This window comes from Castor canadensis, chromosome 6 (genome assembly GCF_047511655.1).
Source record: "Castor canadensis chromosome 6, mCasCan1.hap1v2, whole genome shotgun sequence".
NCBI classification, from domain to species: domain Eukaryota; kingdom Metazoa; phylum Chordata; class Mammalia; order Rodentia; family Castoridae; genus Castor; species Castor canadensis.
In genome coordinates, this window is record NC_133391.1 from 116,721,858 (window position 1) to 116,743,792 (window position 21,935).

The 21,935-nt window shown below is 37.4% G+C and overlaps 1 protein-coding gene across 6 annotated transcripts in view; it reads left to right on the forward strand.

The window, feature by feature from the left end:
- The first annotated feature begins 3,091 nt into the window (after window positions 1-3,091).
- Ankrd31 (ankyrin repeat domain 31) overlaps window positions 3,092-21,935 on the forward strand; it is a 186,755-nt gene continuing 167,911 nt past the window's right edge. For 5 of the 6 annotated variants that reach the window (XM_074077275.1, XM_074077276.1, XM_074077279.1 and 2 more), the window contains exons 1-3: window positions 3,092-3,436; window positions 12,028-12,101; window positions 16,819-16,928. In XM_074077275.1, the coding sequence (XP_073933376.1) occupies window positions 3,336-3,436; window positions 12,028-12,101; window positions 16,819-16,928 (285 nt within the window). In that variant the 5' untranslated portion in view covers window positions 3,092-3,335. The remainder of the gene's footprint in view (window positions 3,437-12,027; window positions 12,102-16,818; window positions 16,929-21,935) is intronic. The other variant, XM_074077280.1, reaches the window with a different exon arrangement.

The following is a 21,935-nucleotide window of genomic DNA, read 5'->3' on the forward strand; positions in this document are numbered from 1 at the left end:
CCTTTGTGACTGATCCTTGTGACAAAGGATTATTGTTTCAAAATATCTTCTGTAATTCTCATTTTTGCCTTTTAAAACTTTCCCATGCCTCAATCTCTTTAAGTATGCACATATACTATGGCATGTGCATTCCTATTGCTACTCCCAAATAAATAATCATTATTCTTTGGAGAATCTCTGATTGACAGTGTAAAAAGGATACAATGCTTTTCTCTGGATTTTCTGGCTAATGTACTCTTTATTAGCATTTATATTATCAACCCATTTTCCTTTTTTTTTTTTTGGTGGCCCCATGGTTGCTAGGCTAGGCAGGTCCTCTACCACGTGAGCCACTCTGTCATCTCTTATTTTCCTTTTTGAACTGCTTAAATTTTTTTCCTTCTTTAGTCTCTTTTAAGAGTTCCCATGCTCTCCTTTTTATCCCATAATATTTAATAGCTAAAAGAAGCCAACTTACTTGTCCTATAAAATTTTCTAAATTCGAGATTTGGTTAATTTTATCCTTTTGATGTTGTTTTGCAAATTTTTCTACACTCCTCTCTCCATATACATAATGGTAGGTAGGTCTAGAGATTTGATTATATTCAAAATTTAAAAGTTTTTTTTGGCCTAGAATACTTACTGGTAATGTATGTATTCCTACTGTATTAAACCAGAAAGGAATGTATCTGGTTGTCTCGGTTTTGAGAGGTTAGGATTGATAAGTAGGTTGTCAGCCTGATCCATTCACTTTTTTTTTTTTTTTTGGCAGTACTGGGGATTGAAGTCATGGTCTTGCACTTGCTAGATAAGTGCTCTACCACTTGAGCCCTCAGTCTTTTTTGCCTTTTTAGTTTGTTTTTGAGATAGGGTCTTGCTAACTTTTGCCTAAACTGGCCTCCAACTGCAGTCCTCCTGTCTCAGTTCCCCGCCTCCTGCCTCCCAGTAGCTGGAATTACAGGCATAAGTCATACTCCTGGCACAGCATTAATTCTTGACACAAATATCCTGTCCATTTTTTCATCTGTTTTGTATAAAACTTTGAATTTTACAAAAACATAAAATTTTTCTTTAAAATTTGATTTTTAAAATTGTGATTTTTTTCTTTACAATCACACAGGCATTTATGAGGCTCATCCCGCCATTTTTTCTTTATGCTTTGACTATTAGAAGCTCTCTTGAACAAAAGAACTGAAGACTTAAAAAAAAATTGACTTTTTCTACTGAAAGAAAAAGCATCTTAAAATGGAATTTTAATTTTAATTTCAGGCTCAGAAGTTTTTTATACTTAGCTTAAAAGTTATGAGATGCTTGGAGCCAGTGCTGTCACCAGTGGAAGTCACCTGTTGGTCTAGGGCGTCTGGAGCCGCCCACTAACCTTTGCTAAGAATGTGCCCTCCATTCCTGTGGAAGTAGAACAGGAAGCGGGGCACAGGTGGTTCACGCCTGTAATCCTAGCTACACAGGAGGCAGAGATCAGGAAGATCACAGTTTGAAGCTAGCCCTGGGGCAAATTCTGGAGACTATCTGTAAAGGGTCTCCTTTCCATAAAAAGGGGCTGGTGCAGTGCCTTAAGCTGTAAACCCACCTGCCTAGCAAGCCTTAAATTCTGAGTTTAAACCCCAGTGCGGCCAAGTAAAAAAAAAAAAAAGAAAACTAGAGCAGGATGATCAAAAGTGTGTGGGACAGCGGAGAACTTATGTGTTAAATATGGAGGACATAGGTGAACAGATGTGAAGACAACAGAGATCTAGTTTTTTTTTTTTTTTTTCTGATAATGGCCATTGAACTCAGGGCCTCATGCAAGTGCTCTATTGCTGGAGTCACAGCCCCAGCCCTTTTGCTTTCTGTTTGTTTTGGGGATAGGTTCTCCCTAACTTTGTTTAGGCTAGCCTTAGATTGTGGGTTCCTCCTACCTTCACCTCCCCAGTAGCTGGGATTACAGGACTGGATACCATGCAGAGCCTCAGAGGTCTTGTACTTTGTGTATTTATTACCGTTCTCCCTATTTATGAAGCTGAGGTGAGAAATGTTTTAAAAGGAAAGTTTAAAGGACAGCCACCAACCCTGTGTTTTAAACAGCAGTGGCTTAAATATGATCTAAACAGTAAAAACAAAAAATAAGGACAAAGCCACTCCAGGTAGTGCAAAGGGGAACAAACTGGGGATTCAGAAAACCCTATTTCACACTTACTATGTAGCTAGACTGTAGACATGCCGAGTGAAAACTAAATGCAATACTTGTTACTGAAGGGAACGGAGCTCAACCTTGTCCTAAGTCTTCCTCTCACTTGGCAGGTAGACCATCTGGCTTTGTTTTAGGTCATAGCCATGAAGAGCTTCACCATGGAGACACATTCTCGTGGGCAATTCTGAAATTGTGCTAATATCACAGGTTGTACCTACACAGGCTGACCAAGGTCCTCACCAGCCAGTTATAAATCTTTATTGACTGAAATGTCCTTTATTACTGTAGTTTGAATTAAAACTTTCGTAAAACAATGCAACACATCAAATATATAAAATTCTAGTACTTAAGATTATTTTTGGAGGTTGCTAAGGCATCACTATTCTAAAAATTGAAAAAAAAGGGAAAAAGCATTTATACTCTCTTTCCTACACAGTCTGTACTTCAGGATAACTTAAGTTGAGGGGAAAATACAGAATACATCCATTAGATGAGCTTATCTAAAAACTACTTTTGGGGAGGAGTGACAAGGGGATTACGGTGAAGGAAAGGGCTAGCATGGCTCTTTGGGTCTACGATCACGTCTGGTTTCAGAGCGCTGAACTGGGAGCGGGGGCCGCGGCGGCGGCAGAAGTATAAAGGATCCGATCCAGGTCACAGCGTCAGGGACAGCGTAGGTGACGATGCGGGCTCGGCCTGGGGTCAGTGTGCGGCAGTGCTGCTTCCTCAGTCCCGAAAGCAACAAGCCCAGTTCTGTCGCCACCCAGCGAACGCTGACGGGAAACTGCGAACAGCAACAGCGCGGGACCACCACACCCAACATCGGCCGGAAGCCCCGAGCGCGCGCCGCGCACCACTTCCGGCCGCGGGCTCGAGGGGGCGGGGCGCAGGCGGGGCGTAGGCGGTGCATGGCTGTGGCCCGTGGCGCGCGGCTGCACCCTGCTGGCCACGCGGGCGCGAAGGCGGAGAGGGACCGTCTGCTGCTCGACCACCCCGCGACGCTCGCGGCCCTCGGTGCCCTCAGTTGCCCCTCCAGGCCCGGCTCTTGACACGGGTTTTGTTATTTTAAACTCTGAATTTCTTCTGTCCCGCAAAGCGTCCTTTTGCTCACGGGAAAGGAGAAGTTGAGGAAGGAGAGTAAAATAAAGACCCTGAGTGCGAGGCAAAGATGGAAAGAGGTGCCCAGACCCCAGGCTGGGACAGCGATGAGACTGTGATTGAGGGGTCGGTGACCGAGAGCGACCAGGAGGACGAGCTGCCCTGGAGAAGGTGACCCAGCGTCCGCCAGGCCCCCTGAGGCGGTCAGGGGTTGGTTGATGGTTGCGCTTGCGAGCGGGCGCCTGGGGTCAGAGCCTGGAGGACAGCCCGGGGGGCCGGGGGGAGAGAACTGGTAAATTAGCATTCGCTGTCTGTCCCCACCCCAGCCGGGAGGAAAAACAAAGCCTTTCCCCTTGGGCTGGGGCTGTATGTCCTTTTGCACAGCCCCAGCAGCCTTGGGTCAGAAGTCGGGAGTTTTCCTTCAGCTCCGGGCTAGGGATGGTTGGCAGAACGTCAGTCAGGAAAGGGACGTGCGACAGGAAAACTGGTTTTAAAAGAATTAAAAAGACGTGGGCTTTCAGTTCATCCCGTCTGTCTTGTGCATGTGCTAGGCACAGAGCGCGCCCTGCCGTTGAGAAGGCGTGGGGCCAGGGAGCAGAGACGTCGGCTGCAGCGTGGGACGGCAGGGCCAGGCTCATCGGGGAGGCGCAGGGTCCAGGTGGTCGTCAGAGTTTGCAGGGCTGCCTTCTCAGGAGAAGCCTGGAGGTGGCCTAGAATTGGCCAGGTGCGGAACAGGTTGGGTTTTTTTGGCCAAGAAACTGCACGGGCAAAGGCGTAGCATGGTGCAGTGTTGTGGAATGTACAAATGGTTAAAATGATAAAATGTGAGCTACGGAGTGGTGACAGAGGAGGCTAGGGTGAGGCCATGCCAGACCTCGTGTCCTTATAGGGTGCTTGGAAGATTGTAAGTGTAGGACCATTACAACCAGATTTCTGTTCCCTCTGATGCTCCCTACACTAGGGCTTTCCAGTTTTAATATACTTATGAATCACTCTGGAATCCTGTTAAATTGTAGGTTCCAATTCAGGAGTTCTGGGGTAAAGGCTAAGATTCCACATTGCTAACAAACTTCCAATTTAAAACTGATAGGAATTTTGCAAGAGTCCCCTTTTGCAAAGAAGACTGTAGAGATTAGGTTTGGGATCAAAGTAGCCAAAGCCTGACATGTTGAGTGTTCAGCTAGGAAGAAACAGTGGGTACGGAGGGAGAGGGTAAATTAGAGAAACTTTTAGAAAGTGAATTTGGGGGGAGATAGTGCTTAATTAGATACAGGGGATGACAGTGGGAGGAGGTAAAGGATGATATCCAGGTTTCTGTATTTAGTAGTAATGCTTTTGTTAGTATACAAGGGAGCATTTTAGCAAATGCATGAGGGTCTCATAATCAAAATCAAGATCCAGAACAGTTCCTTCACCATAAAAACTCTCATCCCTTTGTTGCTCTGCCCCCCACCCCATTTGAATTACTGGTCTCAGTCTTTTCACTTTCCACATTTTTTTCTTATCTTTGGTTCTCAGCAGTTTAATTATGATGTGTCTGGGCATACTTTTCCTGCTTGGGGTTCACTGAGTTTCTTGTATCTGTACATTCATGTCTTCCACCAAATGCAGGAAGTTTTCTGGCATGATTTCTTCAAATATTTTTTTCTATATGAATCACTTTCTCATTTCTTCCTGATACTTTAATGATGTGGATGTTAGATTTTGTGCTATTGTCTCCCAGCTCCTTGAGCTCCATTTTTTTGTTGTTGGTGGTGGTGGTGCTGTTTTTTTGAACTCAGGGCCTGTGCTTGCTAGGTAGGTGCTCTACCACTTGAGCCACAACCCCAGTCCTTTTTTGCTTTCAGGTTTTTTTTTGATAGGGTGTCATGTTTTTGCACAGGGCTGTTCTTGAACTGTGTTCTTCCTATCTGTGTCTCCTGCATAACTGGGATTGTAGGTGAATATCACCACGCCTCATTTGTTGGTTGAAATGGGGTTTTGCTAGCTTTGTTTTGCCCAGGCTGGCCCTGAACTGAATTCCTTCTAATCTCTGCCTTCCTGAGTAGCTGGGATTCTACAGGTGTGTGCCACCATGTCTGGCCCAAGTGTCCATGTTTAAAAATTTTTTTCTCTTGGTTTTTAAGACTATAATTTCTAATTCTGTATCTTCAGGATACTATTTTATTCTGTTTTGTTTTTGACAGAGCCTTGCTATGTAGCCTACGGTGGCCTTGAAGTTGTATTCTTGCTGCCTCAGCCTACCAAGTGCTGGGATTACAGGTATGTTCCACCATACCTGGTTACATACACTTGATTTTTCCTTTGTCATCTCCATTCTGTTTTTGAACTGATGCATTTTGCAATTTTTTTTATCATAAATTTTTTTCCTCTGAAATTTCCATTTGGTTCTCTTACGTTACTATTTCTCTCCTGAGAATTTCAACCTTCCCATTCATTCGACTAGTGTTTGTCTTAAAAGAGAATGATTATAATGGCTGCTTTAAAGTTTTTGTCTTGTAATTCCAATGCCAGAGTTAAGGACTAAGGAATCTTTTCATGTTGAATAATTTTATATTCTATTCCGGATATTTTAAATATTATGTTGTAGATTCTTGGCCTTGTTAAAATTGATTTTGTTTTCACGGGCAGTCAGTCTGACTAGGTTCAGACTGCACGTTTGGTTTGGCTTTTATGTGTGATGCTTACATCAGTCTTCCTTACATTGTTTGAGTCTGTCTGGTACATGTTCACTTGCTGATTAATCTGGGACTTGGGCAGTAGTGAATATCATAGTTCAGTTCTCTAAGCCTTTCATTATGCTTTGGGTCTGCTCCACATGTGGATAGCTCTGGATTGTGCCTAGGACTTAACACTGGATCATCCATCCCCTTTCCTTCTCTTTTTTCCAGGATTCTTAAACTTTCTCTCCCTTTACCTACTTGCTGCTTCATATGACCACAAAGACTGGTTTGTCTCAGAGTGGTAGCCTTCTCATTAAAGCAGTTCCCTACAACTGGGGCAGCCTTCAAGGCAGAGAGTTGAGAAAGGAGAAAGAAAAAAAGTTTTCTCCCCATACTCTTCAGACTACAAAGACTCTTTTCTTAGTTGTTCTAGTAGAAAGATGTTTTATCTTTAGTTTTCAGTGCCTCAGCTGCCATAGTTGGTGGCAGTACAGCTCTTAGACTGAGGCTGGTCTTGAGACATGACTGAGAGAAACATGGGGTTTTCTTATGCCATATTCATACATACATATGATGTAGTTTGATATTGTTCACCTCTTATCATTCTCCTTTCCTCTTCCCCTCCCACTTCTCCCCCTTACAGTCCCACAATTACAGTCATGTTTTATATATGTGTGTGTGACACACATATTAGATCTGGATTCCTCATGTGAGAGAAAGCATGCAACCTTTGTCCTTCTGAACCTGACTAGCTTCACTAACATAATTATCTCCAGTTCCGTCTATTTTTCTGCAAATTATATAATAATAGTCCATTGTGTATGTATACCATATTTTCTTTATTGATCATCAGTTGAAGGCCATATAGGCTGATTCCGTAGCTTGTTGTAGATAGGGCTGCTGTAAACATGGGTGTGCAAAAGGCTCTATTGTAACCAGACTTACATTTCTCTGGATACATGCCCAGGAGTGGTATCACTGGATCATATGGTAGTTCTAATTTTAGCTTTTTGAGGAACCTCCATACTGCTTTCCATCATGGCTGCACTAATTTACTTTCCTGCTAACAATGTGTAAATGTTCCTTTCCCTCTGCAAATCCTAACCAGCATTCCAGCCCTTGTTGAGAATGCCCTTCTTCCATTGGTGTTTTTTAAATTGACTTTAGCTTTTTAGCTCAAAGTAATCTTTTTTTTTTTTTTACAGTACTGGACGTTGAACTTGGTCTCATACTTGCTAGGCAGACGCTCCCTTACTTGAGCCAGCCTGCCAGTCCTTTCTGTGTAGGTTATTTTTGAGATAGGGTCTTGCTTTATGTCTGACCTGGCCTGGACCACCATCCTCCCATTTATGCTCAGATGTGTACTACTGTGCCCAGTCATTGGTTGAGATGGGGTTTGGGGAGCTTTTTGCCCAAACTGACTTTGAACTTCAGTCCTTCTGCTCTCCACCTCCCAAATAACTAGGATTACAGGCTCAAGCCACCACACCAGGCAGCTCAAAGTAATTGTTATGACAAAAGCATATTTTGGATATGCCACCCTTCAAAATAGAATTTATGTAAAGTGAATTTATCTTTCTCAGTATATAGTTCTGTGAATTTTTACAAACACACAGTTGTATAACTACTACCACAGTCAATATATAGAACAGTTCCATTATTCCCTAATGTTTTTCTATGCCACTTTTGTGTTATTTTTAAATTTAAAAAGAAAACTCAAATCTGGGTGCTGGAGGCTCACACCTGTAAACCTAGCTAACCTGGGAGGCTGAGATCAGGAGGATTGTGGTTCAAGACCAGCCTGGGCAAATAGTTTGCAAAACCCCATGTCCAAAATAATCAGAGCAAGATGGATGGGAGGTGTGGCTTAAGCCTGCTGTGGAGGAGTGCCTTGTTTGCAAGGGTGAATCTCTGAGTTCAGACTCCAGGCCCACCAAAAACAACAACAACAACAACAAAAAAAACCCTCAAAACATAAAAAATTTTTTTGGTGATTTGTTTTGCTTCTGGAAAAATGCACTATGGTAATGTTGTTATTCATATTTGAATAATGAATCTTTTAATCCTAAATAATAGCCAAGAAAGATTTTTTTTTAACCCTTGTAGCATGTGCCTGTACTTTCTTTCTTAGAAGGTGTGATAGAAAAATTAAGGACTGGAGTCCTTTTTTATTGTTAATTTTTCTGGTGCTGAGAAATATTAGGAAATTTGGGGATTTTTTAATGGTGATTTTTTTTACCCTTGTTCTTTTATTATAATGTGTATGACATGTATTTGATTGGAAATAGAAATATGGAACAGTTTTACAGATTTTCTTACTAAAACTTTTTTTTTTAACTTCTACAATCATGTTCTAATAAGATTTTAAAATTGAGTAAGAGCTCACATAATGGGGTGATATCAATAAAAGGGAATGAAGGGGTCTGCCCTGTAGAGTGATTTGTCTAGTAGATGCATTTTTTAAGGAGAGCAAAGAAAAATGTGTAGAGAATACTGTTGCTCATTTAAGAAGGGGGCAAAGAGACACACATATTGCTTATATTTAAAAATTGGGAAGATAATACAATAAAAATGGAAGGAGAGACTACTGATGAATGGATCAAGAAATTATGTTACTTGTACACATGGAATTGTACTCAGCCATGAAGAAGAATGAAATCTTATCATTTGCAGATAAATGCATGGAACTGGAGAACATCATTCTGAGCGAGGTTAGCCAGGCTCAGAAGATGAAAAGTTGTATGCTCTCCCTCATATGTGGACTTTAGTTCTAGGGCAAATGCAGCAGTGGGGTTGGATTTGGATCACATGACAAGGGGACAGCACATGCGGGAGGTATGGGGATAGGTAGAAAACCCAACACATGAAAGTGTTTGATTTCCCCACTCCAGAGGAACTAATAAAGAAACCTTAAAGTGACAGAGGTCAACATGAGAAGGGCATCAGAAACCAGTATAAAAATCAGTTAGAGATGCATCAACATGGGTTGTAACACATGTGTACATGAAAGCAATGCTAGGAATATTTCTGTATAGCTATCCTTAAGTCAACTAGCAAAAATGCTTTGTCTTCCTTATTATGCCTATGTTTTTTCTTCAGCAAAATTAGAGATAGGGGCAGAACAGGTTCTGCCTAGTAGTCAGGGGGAGACGATGGGGGAAGGGGGCAGGAGGGAGAAATGACCCAAACAATGTATGCACATGTAAATAAATGAATAATTAAATAAATAAAAATAAAAAAGTAAAGCTCTTACAAAAAATGGAGGGAGAGAACTGGTAAGTGAAGGGTCAGGCATAGCAGCTTCTCCATTTTGATCTAAAGAGGTCTTATTTTGTGCATATGTCTCTGGGACAATGTAAATGTTTCGTGTAGTTACAATGCTAAGTTAAATTGACATGAAAAATTCCTCAGAAGCAAAACAAGATGAAAGAAGTAAACCTAATTATGTAGTGATTTGGTGGTATAATTTTATGAAAAGAAATTACTTTATCACCAGTAATGGAATTTAGCTGTACATGCCAAACATGATATGCTCTAAGGATATAAAAAATTGCAAAATAGCTTCCTTAACTAATCATACTATAATAATACTAGTATTGGGGACCCTCAATATGGTATCCCATTAAAAGAAACCAGCATTTTATGAAAAAGATCAGTTTCAGGTCTGAGGTAGGAGGTATAAAAGACCAACCTGGGATTCTAGTAAGGACTAATGGGTTATTAGTTTGCAAAATTCTGCAGACTGAGCAGCTTAAACTGGACCACTTAGAAATGAATTTTATCACAATATTGGAAGCTAGAAGTCCAAGATCAAGGGAGCTGCAGGGTTGGTTTCTCCTGAGGCTCTCTGCTTGGCTTGCAGATAATTCTTTCTCCTTGTGTCTTTCCTCTATGCACACACATCTGGTGTCTCTCTCTCTCTAAGGACCACAGTAATATTGGATGAAGCCCTAATGACCTCATTTAACCTTAATTATCTCCAAATATAGTCACTAAGAGTTAGAACTTCCACATAGGAATTTGGGGCTGGACACGATTCAGTCCATAAGCAAGCAAGGTTATGTCAAACAACTCATGACACACTTTGAAGAAGCCCTTCCTAGCCCAAGCAATGGATCTAAATCTATGTATATGCAATTACATATATATTAGGGGCTGTTTTAGAGGCTGCTTACCATAGACTGAAAATTAAATACTACTTAAGGGATTATAGATAATTTTAGATGTGATAATTATGGTTATTTTGAAAGGCATTATAATTATGTTAAAGTGAGTATATTTTAGAATAATATACTGAAATATTTCTACATGATATGAATTAGTATGTCTAGGATCAGCTTTAATCTGTTGGGAGTCAACAAGGGGCAGAGTTGGTTTGAAATTTTCTAGAAAAAAAGTAAAAATAAACGGTTGGTGGAGTGGCTCAAGCAGTAGGGCACCTGCCTAGCAAGCATGAGGTCCTGAATTCAAACTCCAGTACCACTGGAAAAAAAAAGTAAAAATAAACATGAATGAGTAAGAAAAAAATTTAAAAACCTTAGCACCAAACTACATATTTATGCCTTACTATAGATAATACACTGTTGTGTTCATGGATCCTGGGGAATTTTTTTAAAATTAGGTTTTTTTGTTGTGGTAAAATATATCTTATATAAAACTTATATTTTAACCATTTTACATGTACCATTTAGTGGCATTAAGTATATCCACATTGTTCTGCCACTGCTGTTGCTGTCTTCAGAACCTTTTTCTCAATCCCAAAGTGATACTGTGTATTCATTAACAATAATTCCTTATTCCCTTCTCCTGCTACTCATGGCAACCACAATTTTACTTTCTGTCCTGTGAATTTGACTACTCTAGGTACCTCATTTGAGTGTAATCATTCAATACTTGTCCTTTTCTGCCTGGCTTATTTTAGTTAGCATAATGTATTCAAGGCTCATCTATTTTGTGGCATATATTTGTATTTCTTTTTCAGTAGAGTAATATTCCACTGTATGCATATATCATATTTATCCTTGTATCCAGTAATGAACATTTGGTTTATTTCTACCTTTTGGTTGTTGTGAATAATGCTTCTATGATCATGGATATTCAAAGGTTTGTTTGAGTCCCTGCTTTCATATATATATATGAAAATATCCATATATTTTGGATATATATATATATCCAGAAGTGGGATTGCTGTTTCAAATGGCAGTTCTGTTTATTTTTTTCAGGAACTGCTGCTCAGTAGTTATCCCTATTTTTATCAGAAATACAGATGAGTTTCAGTTTGTTTATATCCATACCAACATTTGTTATTTTCTGTTTTTAAAAAAGTTTAATTTTTTTTAATAACAGCCATCCTAATGAGTATGAAGTAGTATCTTATTGTAATTTTGATTTGCATCTCCCTAATAATTAGTGATGTCAAGCATCTTTTCATTTACTTATTGGCCATTTCCTCCTCCTTTTTACAGAAATGTCCATTCAAGTTCTTTGCCCATTTTTGAAACAGAAAAGATAAATCCTTAAGTCTACCAAGTAGTATACTCACTGTGGCAAATTATTGCTATTTCTTAGTTCTATATCCCTCAAGAGGTTTGGAAATTCTTGAGGGTTCAGGACTGTGTGTCTTCTCTCTGTTATCTTGGTTCTGCCTCAAACACAGTAAGATGTAAATAAAAAAAAATTCAAGGAATTATGTATCCACATATAATGAAAATACATACTTGGGTTTAGCCCTGTGATTTTAATCTCAACTTTCCTGTGGAGTAGAGAAACAGGAAGGAAAAAACTCACAGGCGATAGTCCTTCAAAAGATCTCTTCATTTTACCTCTGTTCAAAAACTATTGATATTTTTCTCTTACTCCCTAAATGCAATAAAATATACCCAAACAATATAACAGAATATTTATAAAAATGAATATAAGCATGAATGAGTATTTTTCTTCTTGGACATATTTTCAATTAAAATGTACCTTTCTGAAATAATACTTTGAAATAGAAATAGTAATAATGGTGTAACTGAGAAGCCCAGTGAGTTTAACAGAAGTGTTGTTAGTCGTATCAGAAACATAATAATGTGCGCCTTCTTTTTTGGTATTTGAAAGGTTCCTCTTTGATCAAGACACATCTCTGAGATCTGAGTTCAATCCTCATCCTGGTATAAATGGAATACGTGAAGGTGAGAAAAATTCTCTTCACTATTATCCTATCAGTTTCCCAAGTATTATCATCCCATAAGCTGCTTCTTTTATATTTAGTCTTATATTTTAGCTTTATCCAAGGTTCGTTTCTTTTTGTAGAACTAGGGATTGAACCCAGGGTCTCACATTTGCTAAGCAAGCACCCTACCCAGCCCTTTTGTTTTTTAGATAGAGTCTCACTAAATAACTAACTGGGCTGACCTTGAACTAGCAATCCTCCTGCCTTCACCTCCTGAAACCTGAGATTATAGGCATGAACCACCATGCCTGATTTATACAAAGTCTCTTGTAGACATTTGTAATAGACCCTAATGTTGATTAAAGTCTATCATAATCATGACAACAATGTGAACTGAAGCTTCCAGAAGATGTTTAAGACAACTACAAGGGGCCCAGAGGTATTGAAGTAGCACCTAGATGGCTGTTCTCCCTACCCCACAGATCTCCAGCTTAACCATAAAAACCTGTCATTTGTAAAAGTAAATAATATCTTTTGATAACTTTTATTACTTTTAATACTTTGTATTCTTATAGCTTAAAATTAAAATATACCACACACCCTACCTTGCCTTACGCAAATTCTCTTCATATTTCCTGAGCTTATTTCTAGGTTGGCTTAAACAATTTTAGAAAAACTCTTTCCTCAAAAAGATATTTTCTTTTATGGTTTCTTCGTGTGAGCCCTTCTTTTATGTTGGAAGATGTCTAGAAACTGGCGTAAAACAATAAAAAATTTTTTAGCACACATGAAGGTCTTGTAACTTTTGTGTATTGTTGGATAGTTAACATGTTTTTGTGATACGTTGTCTCATCTGATATCCCAATAGAAGGTTAAAGTTTCATCTTATAGTAGTCTTTCCTATTTATATTGGTATTTGGAATGCCAGCAGGAAGGAGCTAGAGATCTGTTTCAATATTCCAACCAAGCTTTTTTTCTTTCCTTACTTTCCTTTTCCAAATGAATAGGCCTTTGTTATTTTTGCCAGTTATTAACAGTATAAAGTGTTTTTAAAATATAAAGTATATAATGTAAAAGCTGAAAGGTTTCATTTTCCACTCTTCCTTATAATTTCATTTCTATTGTCAGTGTTTAGTATTTGAATATCTTTCTAGACATTTTTATGCCAATATAAATATCTTTCTTCATAATTGGTATCATACTAAATATTCATTTCCTTGTCTATATAGATCTACCACAGTCTTTTGTTTGTTTTTGTTCTTCTCCTTTTTTTTTTTTTGTGCTAGTGGGGTTTGAACTCAGGTCCTTGCACTTTCCAGGCAGGCACTCTACCACTTGAGCCATGTCCCCAGCCCTGTTTTTGTCTTTTTTTGAGACAGGGTCTCACTATGTTGCTCAAGCTTGTCTGGAACTCACAGTCCTCCTGCCTTACTTCCTGTGCTGAGATTACAAGCGTGTGCCACCACGTAATCTTTTCTTTTTTTTAATTTTTGTTTTTTTATTTTAAGTAAGTATATTTAAACAAGATGTTTGACTTGAAGAGAAAATAATATAATTTTCTTTTTTTTAGAGTAGTTTATCCCTACTTAAAAATTGATTGCTCTAACAGGAAATCAATGCAAGTCAACTCCCTGTATAGCTATCCTTATCTCAACTATCAAAAACCCTTGTTCCTTCCTATTATTGCTTATACTCTCTCTTCAACAAAATTAGAGATAAGGGCAAAATAGTTTCTACCTGGTAGCAAGGGGGTAGTGGGGGAGAGGGAGGAGGTGGGGGTAAGGGAGGGGTGGGGTGAGAAATGACCCAAACATTGTATGCACATATGAATAAAAGAAAAATATTGATTGCTCTACAAGTAATGGCTATGTACACAAGGTCATGAAATTGTTCTTGGTTTCATAATGATAAGTGAAAAACATTAGAAATCTCCAGTTAAAGTATGCAAGGATTTTTATGTTTTTTTTAGTTAAAATACTGAAAACAAAATAACTTATTAAAATATAAAGATAAAAACTGAGTGAGCATTCTACTAATGGAAAAAGTGGGTGGTTTTACAAAATCAGTATTTTCCCTATCCCATTCTATTTGATTTTGTCAAAACATGAATTGGTCATTTATTTTTTTAAAAAACTATGTTTATGAATATACATCAGCTATTTTATGCTCAAAGGACAAGGGAAGGGGAAAATGAAGGAATAGAGAAAATTAAACTGTAGTAGTTAGTTTTCTAATTGAGAATATATTCTCAGTTAGTAAGGATAGCATTCTGGAGTAAAGTAGCAAGTTCTCTTTTAGATGGACACCTCTTGTCTGCTACTGAAGTAGGAGTTGTGTCTTTATCCTACATTTGCACCAGTGCAAGTATATCTGTTTCATTGATTGGCTGCTTGTTGAATCAGAATCTGTTTTGTATCCTTAACAAGTCCAGTAGGCTTTCATGGATTTACTAAGTAGTGTGTGCCTCTTAACCTTAAACTGTACCCCCAAACCATTCTGTTCCACCACCTCCAAACTAGGATAATCATTGTTCTTAATCTGACTTCTTTCTCAGGCTTTCATAGGCCATAATGAATTCCAGTCTCCCCTGTTGCCATTATACAAAAGAAGTACTAATTCTACATCAAAGGAGCTTACCCTAATGTCTTAAAGTGCTACCTATTATTACATTGTATTCCTTATTTAATACATTAATGATATTTATGATTTTTCTCAGTACTATTACAAATATGAACACCTTAATACGTGTACTATTCTTACTTTTTCTGATTATTTCCTTAGAATAACTACTAAAATAGATACGCTATTGAGAGATGTACCCATGTTAGCTCTTGATAGTATTACCCCTAGAGGTTGGAAGTCATCTTTAGACATACTCAGTCTTTGACAAATGAAAAGTATCTGATTATTCCAATTTGTATTTTCAGAGACTATCAAGGTAGATATATTTTAATATTGGTCATTCATAGTTGTTATTTTGTATGTGAATTGCTTATATGTTCCTAATTATTCTCATTTTATTATTGATTTATAGAAACACTGTATATATTAATGACAGCAAACCTGTACCATGTTATATTATAGTTTTACCTCGTGTCTGGTTATCCCATGTCGGGTTTTCTTTTAATGTTACTCATAATATGTTTTGTGTGAAGAAATTTTAAGTTTTTAATAAAGTAAATATGTTAGTCTTTTCTGCTGGGGTTTATTTGTTTGTTTGCCTTTTTTGTTTTAGTCAAATGTAAGAAAACTTCACCTACCAGAAAACTATAAAATATATTGCTTATTTCCATTTAGTAAATTTATTTCTTTAATGTGTTTGGAATATTTTAGCATATGGAAAAGGAAGGGTTCTAACTATTTTGTCAAATGGTCAAACAATTGTCCCAATATTATTTATTGGGTAATCCATGATATATGTATGTGTATGAAAGTGTGTTTCCCACTCTGTTTTGTTTCACTAATCTATATAACTGTTTCTGTGCCATCACAATTATTTTAGCATCTTAAGCTTCTCATACATTTCTATATCTGGTAAAGAAGATGTACTACATAGAGTAGCTGGCCACAGTGTTCATACTAAGTTTCTTTGTTACAAATAGCAAGCTTACTGAAGTATGAGACTTTATTCACTGTGCACTTCTGATTTTCACTTTCCAAGTTTTAATGGTAGCATGCTCTGTCTGAGGTGGGTGGTTTCTGGAATTTTGATGGAAGAACTATATATAGTTACTTCTGAGGAAGCTCCTCCTTTTCCTGTATCTTGTGTTATTATAAATAAACTAACATTAACTGGGTGGCTTAACCTACAAACATTTATTTCTCAGCATTCTGTAGGATGGGAAGTCCAAAATCAAAGTGCTGGTAGATTTGTTTTCTGAGACAGACTCTCTTCTTTGCTTGTAGACAGCTGCCATATTGCTGTGTGCTCATATGACCTCTTCTTTATGCTCAAGGAAGGAGAGTGTTTAGTTTCTTTTTTTCTTCTTTTCATAAGGATGCTAATCACATTTTGAAGCCTCCATTCTCATGAGCTAAATCTAATTACCTCCTAAAGTCACTACTCATATCATCAATATTGGGGGCTAGGGATTCTCAACTTTTGGGAGAATACAAACAGTCTATAACAAGCTGTTTACTACTGTTTAGTTTTCCTTTAGTCCATTTCCCTCTTTTGATCTATAGGAATTACATTTCCTTTTATTCCATTATTGCTTCAGATTTTAGAAAAAACTAATCATTTTTAGGAACTTGAATAGGAAGAAAAGTTAAAAAATGGACTTGATTTGCCATTTGGAAAACAAAACCCTGGCTTTTTTAGGATTATATACTAATATTATGACTTAAAAAAACCCTAAAATTCAGTTTTAAAAGATTATTTCTAACAGTGTTTTAAGTCTATACCATATATCCCTTATATTCATCATTCTGAGACAAAGAAATATCTAGTATTATTTTATTCAGTGTAGCATATGTACCTTCTACTAACTAATAACTTTAAAACACTGACACAGAAAAGGAACAGGTAAGAAATTATGATACACAATTTTTGGGGTGCTGGGGGTTGAACCCAGAGCCTCACACATGTTAAGTATGCACTGTAACACTGAACTATACTCTCCACCTCTACCAAATTATTTTTAGTAAATTTAACAGTATTTATAAAATATTTGGGTCATCATCAAAGCAGAGCAATAAAATTATTACATATGATTTTTGATTATATTTCATTCTAGGCACATCTTCTCCTGAGATTCAACTTGGGCTCAGACTCAGAAAGCACTCACAACAGCAAAGGAATAAAAATAGGGTGATGCCCATTCTTAGTGAGGATATAGTGTTACAGGTATGTAGGCTGTGTATTGAATACATACATATGAAAAATTGGAAATGTTATCTCTCAAATTGGAAAATTACTAGTGGTAATTCTATTTGACTAATTTTTTTTTTTGCTTCTTTCTTTTTCCTATATTCAGTTTTAACCTCTTAACCAGTCATTCTATTTCTGTGCTGCCACTTGGATAAAAACCATTTGTTTTAGGAGGGGTTATTTAAAATATATTTCCCTTTTTGTCCTTTCAGGAAAGGAACAGAGGTTAAAATAGAATGTAATAATTGTAGTTTTCATCTCCATTTTATGTCAGAGAACATCGTACATTTGTGAAGAAGATAACAGTCTTTGAGATATAATTAGAGATATGGGTCATTAAAGAATCTTCTGTTGGTTTATATGTGTGAGTATATGTGTAACACTCCTACTAAGAATTTCCATTTACTTATTTCTTTTTATTGCAAACACCAGAGTATTTCAGTATGGGATGATTCAGTTAGCTTTGACATGATTAGGTTATTAGCTAGCCAGAGACATCTATCTACAAAGGTTTAAGGAATGGAAGAAAAGATACATGTATTTTAATAAAAGAACTGGCAGCAGTTCCAAAGAGTGATGTGAGGGTATGTTTAATAACATAGCCGGGAAAGTTTATCACATGAATTATCTGTGATAAAAAGAAAAATTAAATACCAGGTTTTTTCCTTGAAACTGAGATACTTATATTTGGCTTCTAATAATTTAAAAGTTGGTTTTGTAATTTCTAAGTTAAGGAAAAAGAGTATTTCCCTCCCTAGCTTCAGTGACTGTGAAATGAAAAGCATATTTTTTTAGTTTGTCTTATAAGCATTTGTTATGTGATTACCGTAGCAGGCTTCTAATTGCACCTCAGACTATGGTTTTGAAAGCTTGAGAATCACATTAATTTGGGTAGCTTTTTTTGTGTGTGTGTGGTGGTACTAGGTGTTGAACTCAGGTGCTTACCACTTGAGCAATGGCCCATACCCTTTTTGCTTTAGTTATTTATCACTGGGATAGGGGCTAGTGTTTTTGCCTGGGCTGGCCTTGAACTATGATCGTCCCAAGTAGCTAGGATTACAGGCATGACGAGCCACCACATTTGGATAGGGTAGCTTTTTTCAAATATGGATTCCTAGACCTGTACTTAAATAGAACCTGTGAATGTCCATTTTTTAAAAGCCTCCCAAGAAATTTCTGATGACCAGCCATCTAGGAACAATTATCTTAGAGGATTTGAAGAATCAATAAATGTATCTTTCAAAAGGTTATCATCAGGTAGTAAATATTCCATCTGGTGACTATGGGCTTGTGAAATTAGGATAATAAGGACAAAAGAAGTAGTTGTCCTCCTTTTTTTTGTACATTCATTGGAAAACTAGATACCTTGTTTAATTTTTCCTTATGCCCATTATTTTTTTTGTTTTAAAGTTAGATAATGTAACCCAAGTGTAGCAAATTTTATTAATACATGTTTTCTAAATCAATATGTGTTATTACTTTCAACCTGATTTTACTTTATTCTGTGAAAATAAATCCCCCGAAATTTAACTATATGAGAGAAATTGACTTTTATGAGATAGAAAACGGAAAGACTTGAAAAGTACTTTCTTAGAGTTCTTTAAAGGAAAAAATATTGGTTTTACAACTTGAATCAGACTTTTAAATAAATTTTAAATAATTGCTTAACAGATTTCTAAATATATCGAAATACTCAATCAATTGCCATTTCAACTTCAAAAAAGACTATTTTAGAAATGATGAGCTTTTTTAAATAAGGACAAACTAGGAATAGAAAGAAGATCTTTGATTTGGTATCTGCCATGCTAATTTTTAAAATATTTAATTTTTAATGTATTTCATGCTCATTTATGTTGGGTTTTGCAATACCTTTTCTAGTTTTATACATGTACTATATAACAAGCAGCTTGTGTTGGCTTTTCATTGCTGTGACAGAATACCAGAGAAAATCAACTTAAAGCAAGAAATACTTATTTTGACTCACAGTTTTAGAAGTTTCCATCCATGGTCACTTGGCCTCCATTGTTATGAGCCTGTGGTGAGACAGAACATTGTTACAGGAGCACATGGCAGGCAGAGCAGAGCTGCTTTCACTTCATGGCAGCTGAGTAGTAAAGAGTGTGTGTGTGTGTGTGTGTGTGTGTGTGTGTGTGTGTGTGTGTGTGTGTGTGTGTGTGTGTGTGTGTATGTGTATGTGTGTCTGTGTGTGAGAGAAAGAGAGAGAGGGAGGGAGGGAGAGAGGAGGAGAGAGAGAATGAATGAGAATATACTCTTTAAAGGCATGCTTTCAATGATTTACTTCCTCCAACTATGCTCCACCTCCTAAGTTTTCACCACCTCTCAGTAATACCGCCTGAACTGGGGCCCAAGCCTTCAACACATGAGTCTTTGGGGAAAACATTCCAGATTCAAAGTATAACACAGTTTTAAATTTTTTGTATGAATTACTTTCGATTTTATTTGGAGACTTTAGTGATAATGTCTGGAGACATAATTGGAGACATTGGTGTCTATCAAGATAGTGTGTGTGATGGTTAATTTTATGTGTCAATTGACCTGGCCACAGACTTTCCGAATAGTATGTCATATGTAATTCTGCAAGGGTGGTTTGAAGTGAGATTAACATTTATATCGGTGGACTTAAGTAAAACAGAGTGCCCTCATCTAATCAATCAAGTACCTGATTTTAACAACAACAACAAAAAATGCTGCTTCCAGCAAGAAGCAGATGTCTTTGGACTTTATCTATACTATTGACTTTCCTGATCTCTCTATGTATCCATTTGTTGTTGTTGTTTTCTTTTTGTCTGTTACTCTTCAGACTTCATCTGTATTATTAGCTCTTCTGGTTCACTATCTACTGACCTGATTATAACTGTACCATTGGCTCTCTTACAAATCGACAGCCTACACTGTCGATTTGGACTTAATTTCAACTCCTTATAATAAACCTCTTTTTTGCTACATACCCATGTCTTTTTGGTTCTGTTTTTTTGGAGAACTCTAACTAATACAGTGGGTATCACTAGTCTCACGATCATTTTTTGGTCATCTGTAAGATACTTGACATGGAATAGTGATTATTTAATCATTACTACCAGCAGACCACTTCTTCCGTCTTCTATTCTTAGAAATACAGGGCTCTTTGTGAGGTGTGACTCTAGGTTGAATCCTTTCCCCTTCCTACAGCCTACTCCTTCCATTTTCATACATATGTGGAGGTGAAATCAGTTAAAAATGAATATCAAAGTGAATATGGAAAAGGTAATGAAGAAACAGACTCAGTTGATAAGCAGATAATGGAAGAGATCAAGGTTATTGAGGCCAGAGCTCATGGAGAGATCAAGTGTGTTTGTGTGTGTGTGTGTGCATCTCCAGGATTTGGGTAACATTTCTCCTACTGTTACCAGAACTGGTGACACTCCAGGGGGAAGGTCTCCAAAAGGGAGGAGGCTTCTGCCTGGCCCTTGGGTACTGAGTTCATGATGATGTCACAAGAATTTCAGAGCACATCAAGGCAAAGGAAAGGTAGAAATATAGTACATAACCCATACATGGGTGCAGACACATACAATAACAGATGCAACAAATACTGTAACATCAGGGGTATTTATGGGGAAAAAGTGGGCTGGGGGTTTGGCTCAAATTTGCCTAAGGAAAGAGTACCTCTTTATTCTGACACATAGTATATTTTATCATTTTTGCTGTTACACTGTTTTATCAATTAGGCCCAGAGACTTCAAAATATGCTCCATTTAAGATAGATAGATATCACCTTCATAAATACTTCTTGTGCCCAGAGGAGTCATTTTTCTAGGTGTTCTTTTCCAGGATTCGTTGTTTTTTTTTAAGATATCCTTGTTTAGTTTTCAGAGCACACTAATTATTTTTGGGCAAGTGGGCAAGGTCAGAGGGAGAGAGAGAGGTGTTCTTTTTTCCTTTATTTTCTTTTTAGTAAATGTTGCAGTTTATTGAGGAAGCGTAAGGTTTAAAGCAAAGAAAGCAGTATCTGTATGTTTTTAAGCAAGCTATTCATTAGTACAGTACTTATTTGTAAATTCCTGGCTGCTGTTTCCCATGCCTCAATTTCCTCTCCTCACTACTAGCAGACTCTCAGATAAATAATGCTGGACTGCCAAGTCTTGGGTGATTTTTCAAAACTTAGAGGAAAACCTTGACTCTACTGAGCTTACCACTTTTTTGTTGTTGTTGTTGTTATACTATTCTTAACTCATTAACTGATTCTGGTCTGATTTAATTCTTACAGTCCTAGAATTGATGTTTATTCCCAGAAGTTGCAGTGGCTTAGGAATATTTCTCGGAAGAAATGGCATGAAAATAGGACTTTGTCACCTAGCTTAACTGGAGTAAAGAAAGTTCTAATTCAATCGTTAAATCACTTCATGTTTAAGTTAATTTTAGATACCTGTGAGTAGACTGCCAAACAACCACTTCAGCATTTAATAATCCAAGTAATGTACAGAGGTACTATTTGTCCAAATGAAGTCTTCTAAAGGAGAATCATACGGATATTAGAAATGCTTTAAAAATTCGTTGTAGGTAACCAAATTTGGGTATCTGAGTCTGAGAGAAAGATATATTAGGCAAATGCTATTAACAAGCAACTTAGTAAAACATTGAATACCAGTGATGAGTAAGTATTCCACTCTAGTGCATGTGAGGGCAGTGCATAGGAGACATCTGATGTATCATGGAGAGCTAGGGTTGTTTGGGCTCATCTGGCTGGCCAGACTTATACTCCATCCTGGTAATCCATGATTCAGCTAAAGAGAGTGACCTTAGATTGTGGAGGATTGTTTTTTGATTTAAGATATATAAATAGATTTTCTTCTTTTCCAGATCCTCCAAATTAATGCAATTAATGTAGCCTCTTACAATCTGCTCTGAAAAAAATGTCCTGACCAAAATACTAGGATGTAGGGGCAGGAGAAAAATGTAGTCATGTGTATTGTGGATCCCTTG